A 9026-nucleotide genomic window follows, 5' to 3' on the forward strand; every position below is an offset into this window, starting at 1 on the left:
TGAATAGAAACCGAACCAAGTCAGTTCTATTTTGATTTGGAAAACAAGCTACTATTTGGTTTCGGTAAATTTTACACATGTTCTATCTTGAATCAAATTGATACCAAATCGAAACCGAATCAATTGACAGCCTTAGTTTTGGGTATTGAGATCAAATTAGTCATGTTGACAGCTTATATCGGTATTGGTTGTGACTGATACCATTCCTTATTGAAACATGTCTCAGTAAGGAATGGTATCAGTCACGACCAAGAAAAAAGGCAACTTATATTGGCCATGAATTGAAGTATTAACATTTAATACCAAGTTAATCTACTATGAATCTTTTGCTGTATTTTTGTTCTTAAACCATTAAATTAACTACTTTTTTTTCATATCAAGAAACTATTAAACCCACCTTTTTTTTTCATGTTTCAATTTGTTCAAAAAAAAATATTTTTGAAACAATTTTGAAAGTAAATGGATGGGCTTAAGCTAGGCCCAGAAAGCGCATCCCATCCAACAACTTTCAACCTCTGGCCTGAGATGGGCCAGTGCACAATCCATCCAAGCCTCGATCAGGGTTGGTCCAGTTAAGTCCAGATTGTTTAAACATTGGGATAATGGTTCCATCACATCTTGAAACATATATAAAGCCTTTTAATCATGCAATGGATATTTTTAAATAAGAGTGGACAGAGGAAATAGAAAGCAATGACTTATTAGTCTCATTGTCCCAATTAAGCAACTTAATTATCATTAGAGATTATCTACTTGATCATTTGAAAGAAGTTTGAGTGTCAAATTCACCTTGTGACTCAGTCATCCAAATTGCATTGTATACTTTTAGTTAGAAGAATAAATTGAAACCCTTTAATTGTGGGCAAAGAAACAGATCATTTAATTCATAAAATTGTTTTTTTGTTTTTTTTTGATAGAAAGAAGCTATTCATTCATGCACATCCAACGCCAAACGAAGGAAATTCAAATACATAAAATAGATAGAGGACATGATAAACACAAGGAATGGATATACAATATTCAAAACCAAGGTATAAAAATTGACCTGATCTCACATACCATTGACTGGTCATCCAGACTAGGAGTTGATTCACATTTCATAAAAATTGTTCAGAAATAGATAGATAAATAGCGAGAGAGAGAGAGGAATATTATAATGAAGAGTGTTTGAGGGAATCAATCAAACGAGATCTCTTACCAAAAAAAAAATCAAAAGAGAACAAAGCATAAATTGATATAATGAAGAGTGTTTCACCATCCATCATGTACAGATTTCCTCGTTTAATTTTTCAATATTTCTACTGAGTTATGTCTTTGATTTTCCAAACTTTTTCAAAAACTCTTTGATAACATATGGGTATGTGAGATTTGTTTTAATTTTAACGATTATGGGGATAATATATCCATCAAATTTAATTTTAAATGAAATACCACTTCATTCATTCAGTTTTGACGGAGTTCATGATTGAAACATTATGAAACCTACTCCCTTGGAAATCAGACTTGAGGTCCTTGACACATTGGTGCACGCTATATATACAGTCAAGGGATGACAATGTCCCTCCACTGCCATTTAAAGTGCATAGAGGAACATTTATGGAAAGCCCAAAAACAAAACTTGTCATCCCTTGACCATTGGATCCGAACTATGAAAGGCTCAGCACTTCAGCCAGTCAAATTCAAATTTTAATACTAATTGTAGTAAGACTTGTCAAACTTTGAATTGGGTAGTGATTGGCTCGCCAGCAGATGAGCTACCTATCTCACCATTTTTTTTATTTCTTTATTTTTAAAGGTTTGCAAATAATATATTAAAAAAAATAAGATGGCTTACCAAATCAATTAGTCCGAATATTATCTGGGATCCGGGAAAGTCCCTAAATTTTATTAAGATAAAAATCCAATAAGAACCAAAGAGGGGACATAACCCGCCTTACCCCAATTTGGATCTTCTACTGCCGAGCTGCACGGCAGGACCCTACTGCCAAGACACAGCAAGGTAATGAATGACTGCCTTATCCCTGCTCGAGCGCCTTGCCCGAGTGGGGGTAAAGTGGTTATTTACTGTCTTGCTGTGTCTTGGCAGTAGGGTCCTGCTGGGCAACTCACCAGTAGAGGATTTGAATCCGCCTTACCCCAACCCATGGAAAAAAAATCACTCAACTCGAAACCAAATCACCTCAACTTTTCCTATTGTAAAACTAAAAAATAAAATTATATACAAAAAATCAAAAAATTGCAAATTCAGCTTTGTCCTCCCGAATAATACGGCAAAGATCCTAAGCAATGTCCCTATCTGCAAAGAAGGCAGAGGAAGTCAAAGAGATTCAAGTATAATTAGCCAAGTAATCAGCCGCTGATTGCTTTCTCGAAATGAAAAGAAAAGATTTGCCTCCAAAAAGCAATCAAAACTTCTTAGAACCAAGAACCAATAGATGGGTTGTATGAACATTATTACTGAAATTTCCTTGGGTTGGATAAATCAATTAAACTATGCTGACAAAACTCTCGATGTTTGACTTTGTGCTACTAACCCCAAAATTCGCACAAAGTCTTAAACCATGCTGAGAAAACTCTCGATGTTCTTAATGGATTTTTATCTTAATAAAATTGGCTGCTCGATTCGACTTGTATGATAAACTTCATTTAGAAGAAGAAACCTAACTATTAATTATTGGCAAAGCAAAAGACAGATCAAGAGAGAAAGAGAGAGAGTATTATAGTGAAGAACGCGTTTCACGGAATCAATCAAGGAGAACAGAGTAGATAGTGATATCTTATATTATACGAGATGCCAGACACAAATTATTATAAAACATGCAGATTTAATCCTTAGATTCTGATTCAATGTGAATGGCTCCAATGATGGAACAGCTTTGTGACATTAGATTGGAATCAAAGTGAGATAATGTATCTGCATGGGCGTATGACACCAAATCTACGTGAAAAGCTGCATGGAATTTCATGTGAGGGATGTTCATTGAATCGCCATATCTATCCTTTTTTTGTTTCTTCTAAAGGAAATGCAGCAACTGGAGACGGCTAATTCTGGTTCAACCCAAATCTGGAGGTTCTGTGCTGGTGAGATAAGATGTAATACGTCATAAGACATGGGAAGGTGTGCAAGGAAATAAAATTAATTAGACCTTAATCCAACATCCATCCCCATAAATTAAGCAACAAATTATGGAAATTAAGAAGTGTTATATTATTGTGGGCTGGTGATGAAGAGAATCTAGTCATTGTGATATCATTATTGAGTTCGGATCTTCTACACTTGCAGTGCACTTGTTTCGCTCGTTATCATTTAAAGGATAAAAAAAATATATATTTATGAAAACAAAAGGAACAGATGTTAGCAACGGTCACCAGCTGCTCAAAGAAGTGCTATCCAATCACTAAAATTTGTGGATGAAGAGATTCTCATTTCACCATTATTTGTGCAATGAATTATATATATATATATATTTTTTTTCTTTTTTGGTCAGAGCAATGAATTATATTAAAGTTTATACAATTCCTTTAGTATATGTATATATATAAACTAAACATAGACGTGCCAATTGCAATCCTGCCAAGAACATGCTATTTGTCATATTTTAATGGCGAAAACTTTCGATGGTTTATATTTTAATGAATAATAGTAAAGGGTTTCATTCATTGTTATGTATCTTGATTGGTCAATATTTTAGTTTTTTGATAGATGTACTATTGTCTAATATTCTTATCGAACCGTTGAACATAATGATCATATTTAAGACACACGACACCGTGTATGAAAACTAACTCCTAATTAATTACTGGTCGTCCCTAGGATGAACTGCTCTAAAGTGTAAAAGTTAACACCAACGCTCCACCAGAAAAAACCAAAGCTATCAACGTGGTTTCCAATCCGAGTCTCTATTTATACTGAAAAAAATTTTCGAGTCTCTATATATAAAGTGCATAAGGAGCATTAATATTATTATTTTAAAATAATTTAAAATATCTTATCTTGGTTGTTGCAGTCTGAAAGCTAATCAAGATTTAGGACGACCGTCAAGGATTTCTTTTTCTCTTTTGTAGCTTTAAATTTCAAGTTTCAACGCGGTTTTGTAGCTTTCCATATTGTTTCCTCGATCTTTTTCACTTTTATTATTATTTAATTTTTGGTAAAGTCGATTTTACTTTTCAATTCTTTTACTATTTGTTTCATGTAACATTAGGAAGTTCATGGACCATCATTGAAATTTTTTCAAAAAGAAAAGGTGATTGTTAGTAATGAAATATTACTATAAAAATATTTCATCTTAGGGCTTTTATAAAGAAAGAAAGATATAATTAGAAGGATTTGGTACCTGGTAGTTGTGTTGTTTAATTATCTAATCCAAAAGTTTAAATTAATGTGAAGAAAACAACCAAACAAAATCAAATCGAACCAAATTTTAATTGGTTTGATTTTTGTTGGGTTTTTCTAAAATCGATAGAGATTGAGGTAGTGTTTTATTTCAAGTTAATTTCATATTCTCAAATGATAAAAATAGGTGTTTTTATTGTCCAAGAATGCAAAATCGACCTAAAATACATTTCAAGAATGCATACTAAACATAGCCTATGATACGATTGGAAGAACTCACCCTTATAAACCGGTCTACAAGAGGAGGGAACCCTATATCATATATGCCCACATCCAATCCCTTATGGGACCGATGTGGGACTATTGCACATAACATTACCCCACCCTTTAACGGCCGATGTCCTCGTCGGCCCACTCCGGATCAGGTAGCCCTTTCTAGGCGGCTCCACTCTGCTCCAGGACCCTTTCCCGGCGGCAGGTAGCCCTTTCCTAGCGGCTCGCACTCTGGCACCAGGTCGCCCCTCCCAAGTAGCCAACCGTAAAGGACGGGTCAATGAAAGCATCAATTGATATGATTAGAAGAACTCACCCTCATAAACCGGTCTACAAGGGGAGAGAACCCAATATCATATATGCCCACATCTAATCCCTTATGGGATCGATGTGGGATTATTGCACATAACAGAGATTGAACAGGACCCTCCAAAACTGGAAACCTAACTGCTAACAACCTGATAACAGACTGGTCAGATCCTATTGAGCCATTTCGATAAAAGACTAAACTGAACTAGACCAACCAAACTTTGGCTTAATGGTTTGATTTCAGTTTGGCTCAGTATCAATGAATTGATCCAACAGATCAACCCTATCAAACCGACTGATTGACACCCCTCAAGACAAGTGTCTAATCATTTTCACCCAATTGAACATCTTTTAACCAGACAAGACTATTTTAAAATAGTTTGGGTCTTAATTCAAAGATATATCAATTATTGGAATCTCACATGATCTCAGCTGGCAAAAATTAAAACCAAGAAAAAAAAAAAAAAACTGACTTTCCATTCACCTTCGGTGAAAGATTCCCTACTTGCATTGTCGTTGAATAAGATTCGAAGGGGCACAGTTCAAGTATCGATATTGTATCGATTGTATTAACACGTAGAAGCTTGATATTGATATGAGTTGATCACGGATGAAATATTGCTGCTACACTTGTAGTAGGAATGTTCCTCCTACAAAGTTGGTAGCCAAGGAAATAGGATCTTAAAAGGTACTTTAGAAAATACAAAAACCTAGGGGGTATATATGAACTCAAAAGGGAAGTGAATTATTCCATTTCCTTGGCTATCAACCTTGTAACAAGAACATTCCTACTATAAATGTAACAACAAAATTTTTTTCATCGACCACATGACTAAAAAGTGAATGGTTTTTCATCAAATGTAATTTTTTTTAAATTTTTAATTGAACCTGCTCATTTGATCCAACTAGTATCGGATGAGACCGATACGAATACCAATACCGATAATTAAAACTGTTGTGATAATGTCTTGTAATATGTATTCATAAAATCCAATCGGTTACAAGACTAGTATATATAGATACAAAGTAACCCATTAGGGTTAGGATCCTATGTGATCTTATGTGAGATATACATGTGATGTTAATGGAAGGTTTCTATTATCATATGTGATAGACATTGGTAAGACATATATATAAATATGGTAACTGAAGATAGCATATAGTGCATTACTAGAATGATAACAGCTATATTGATCAATAAAAGTCAATAAATTTCAAAAAAAAAAAATTGATCAATTGGCATATGAGGTCAACTCCCATGTCCTTGGTCTGCTCTGCACTGCACCAACGCGTTTTCTCTTTGACTGGTCAAACAATTGACTTTTGTAGCTAATATATTTTTATTTACCCAAAAAAAAAAAAGGTAATATGTGTTTTCTCACTGTCAGTTTTCTGGGAGGGATTGTATAAAGGATCAGTTTTCTCACTTTCAGAACTAAATATCCATCTGAGAATTCAGAAGATGATGATGATCATCCCCTTTCATTGTCCAAGGCTTCCTTTTGGGTTGCTTCTTTTGACTGTTCTTCTATCCTCTCTGTTAACAATTCCAACTGTTGAAGCTAGAATCCGCCGCTACAAATGGGAGGTTAAGTATGAGTACAAGTCCCAAGATTGCTACATGAAGCTGGTGATCACCATTAATGGGCAAACACCTGGGCCATCCATCATTGCACAGCAAGGTGATACTATCATTGTGGAGCTTAAGAATAGTTTGCTTACAGAGAATGTAGCAGTCCACTGGCATGGAATTCGACAGGTATTGAGCTTTGGTTCCTGTTCAACGAGTTATTTGATCCTTATTTCAAACTTTTTGAGATGCTAAACGGGCTCTTGTTCAGATTGGAACTCCATGGAGTGATGGAACAGAAGGAGTTACTCAATGTCCTATATTTCCAGGGGAGACTCATACTTACAAATATGTAGTGGATAAGGTAAGTTAAATCTAATTTGGTTGGTTTTTTTAACTTGGTTTTTTACTTCAAAATTTGCTCAAGCAATACTAGTTTGTATCTCTGTGTTTCAGTTCAATTGATGCCCAATTGAGAATTACCAGAAATAGATTCAGAGTTCCACAGTTCAAAACAAATGCTAAACATTTCTTTAACTTAAAACATTCAATTTGGTCTTTAATGGTGCAGCCTGGAACTTATCTGTACCATGCCCACTATGGAATGCAAAGAGCAGCTGGATTGTATGGCTCGATACGCGTTTCGGTTCCTGATGGAGTTGCAGAGCCCTTCTCTTATGACTATGATAGAAGTATAATCCTTAACGATTGGTACCACAAGAGCACCTATGAACAAGCCGCAGGCTTGTCTTCAAAACCCTTTGTTTGGGTTGGAGAGCCTGAGGTATATCTTACTTACATTCCTCTCAATCCCAACAAGGTCTTTAATCAAACATATAATGTGCAAAACTCAAACACATCATTTTTTTTTTCTTAATTCTGTCTCTCTTTTTATTATGTTTCAGTCACTATTGATACAAGGAAGAGGAAGATACAATTGCTCTCTTCTATCTTCTTCAAGCTTAGAAGCTGGTCTCTGTAATGCAACAAATCCAGAATGCTCTCCCTATGTCTTAACAGTAGTCCCAGGGAAGACATATCGACTAAGAATTTCAAGCTTGACTTCACTATCAGCATTGAATTTTGAAATAGAGGTAAAAAATGGCAATGTTCTTCCTTGAATTACTTACCCAAATGTAAAAATTCCTTGATTATGATCCATTTTTTGGAACTGAAAATACTAATGGATTTTGCTTTACAGGGGCATAACATGACAGTGGTGGAAAGTGATGGGAATTATGTTGAGCCCTTTGTTATAAAGAATCTAAACATTTACTCAGGTGAGACATACTCAGTTCTAGTGAAAGCAGATCAAAACCCTTCAAGGAATTACTGGGCAGCTGTAAATGTGATTAGCCGCCAGCCTCAGACAGCAACAGGGCTTGCCATCTTCAATTACTACCCAAACCATCCCAGAAGATCGCCGACAACAATTCCCCCAACTGGGCCTTTGTGGAACAACAGCGATTACCGGCTTGCACAGTCTCTCGCCATTAAAGCACGCCAAGGTTACGTTGAGCCACCACCTCAGACTTCAGATAGAGTGATCACTCTCATCAATACACAAAATCAAATAGATGGCTACAAGAAATGGGCAATCAACAATGTCTCCTTCACCTTACCCGAGACCCCATATCTCATTGCCCTCAAGGAGAATTGGACTCATGCCTTTGATCAGAGCTCACCACCAGATAATTACAACTCTGCAAATTATGACATTTATAGCATTCCCAAGAACCCTAATACCACATCCACCAATGCTATCTACAGGCTGAAGTTTAATTCTACAGTAGACATTATTCTACAAAATGGAAACACCATGAATCCTAACAATAGTGAGACACATCCATGGCATCTCCATGGACATGATTTTTGGGTTCTGGGTTATGGAAAAGGAAAATTTGATTCAGTCAATGATCCAAAGAAGTACAATCTTGTCAATCCGATCATGAAGAACACAGTCCCTCTACACACTTACGGATGGACTGCATTAAGATTTCGTGCAGATAATCCAGGCGTGTGGGCTTTCCATTGTCATATTGAACCACATTTCTTTATGGGTATGGGTACGGTGTTTGAAGAAGGTGTGGAGAGAGTTGGAAAGCTACCTACATCTATCATGGGCTGTGGTGAAACCAAATCATTAATTAAGCCTTAGTTCTTCGGAAAATTTTCAATCATCATCCTAGGGTTCACAAACGCTTATAGAGTTTTAGTAGTTTCCCAAAGCATCTTCGAATTGCTCTGTCCAGCACATCTCACATTTGCGGTGTTCATTCATTGTGGGTGAAGGGAAACTTGATCCTTCTTATTACCAATCTTACACACATTTTTCCCTTGGATTAAAAATCCATTTCGTCTTGGATGGAGGGAAACTAGATCATTCTTTTTATTACCACCCTTAAATATATTTTTCCCCTAGATTAAGTTCTTCCTTCATCCTTGAATGAATATTGGAGAAGGAAGTAGTAGTGATAGAGAAATTTTTTTTTTTTTTTTTTTTTTTCAAACCCATACAATAAAAAGTGGAGGTATGAT

The 9026-nt window shown here is 35.7% G+C and overlaps 1 protein-coding gene across 1 annotated transcript; it reads left to right on the top strand.

The window, feature by feature from the left end:
- Positions 1 to 6350: 6350 nt before the first annotated feature.
- LOC122657433 (L-ascorbate oxidase) lies at positions 6351 to 8648 on the top strand. The gene is made up of 5 exons (XM_043852134.1): positions 6351 to 6677; positions 6760 to 6852; positions 7060 to 7272; positions 7394 to 7582; positions 7690 to 8648. Exons 1-5 carry the CDS (start codon positions 6381 to 6383, stop codon positions 8644 to 8646), a joined length of 1749 nt encoding a protein of 582 aa, XP_043708069.1. The 5' UTR covers positions 6351 to 6380; the 3' UTR covers positions 8647 to 8648.
- Positions 8649 to 9026: the final 378 nt, after the last annotated feature.

This window comes from Telopea speciosissima, chromosome 1 (genome assembly GCF_018873765.1).
Source record: "Telopea speciosissima isolate NSW1024214 ecotype Mountain lineage chromosome 1, Tspe_v1, whole genome shotgun sequence".
Taxonomy (NCBI): domain Eukaryota; kingdom Viridiplantae; phylum Streptophyta; class Magnoliopsida; order Proteales; family Proteaceae; genus Telopea; species Telopea speciosissima.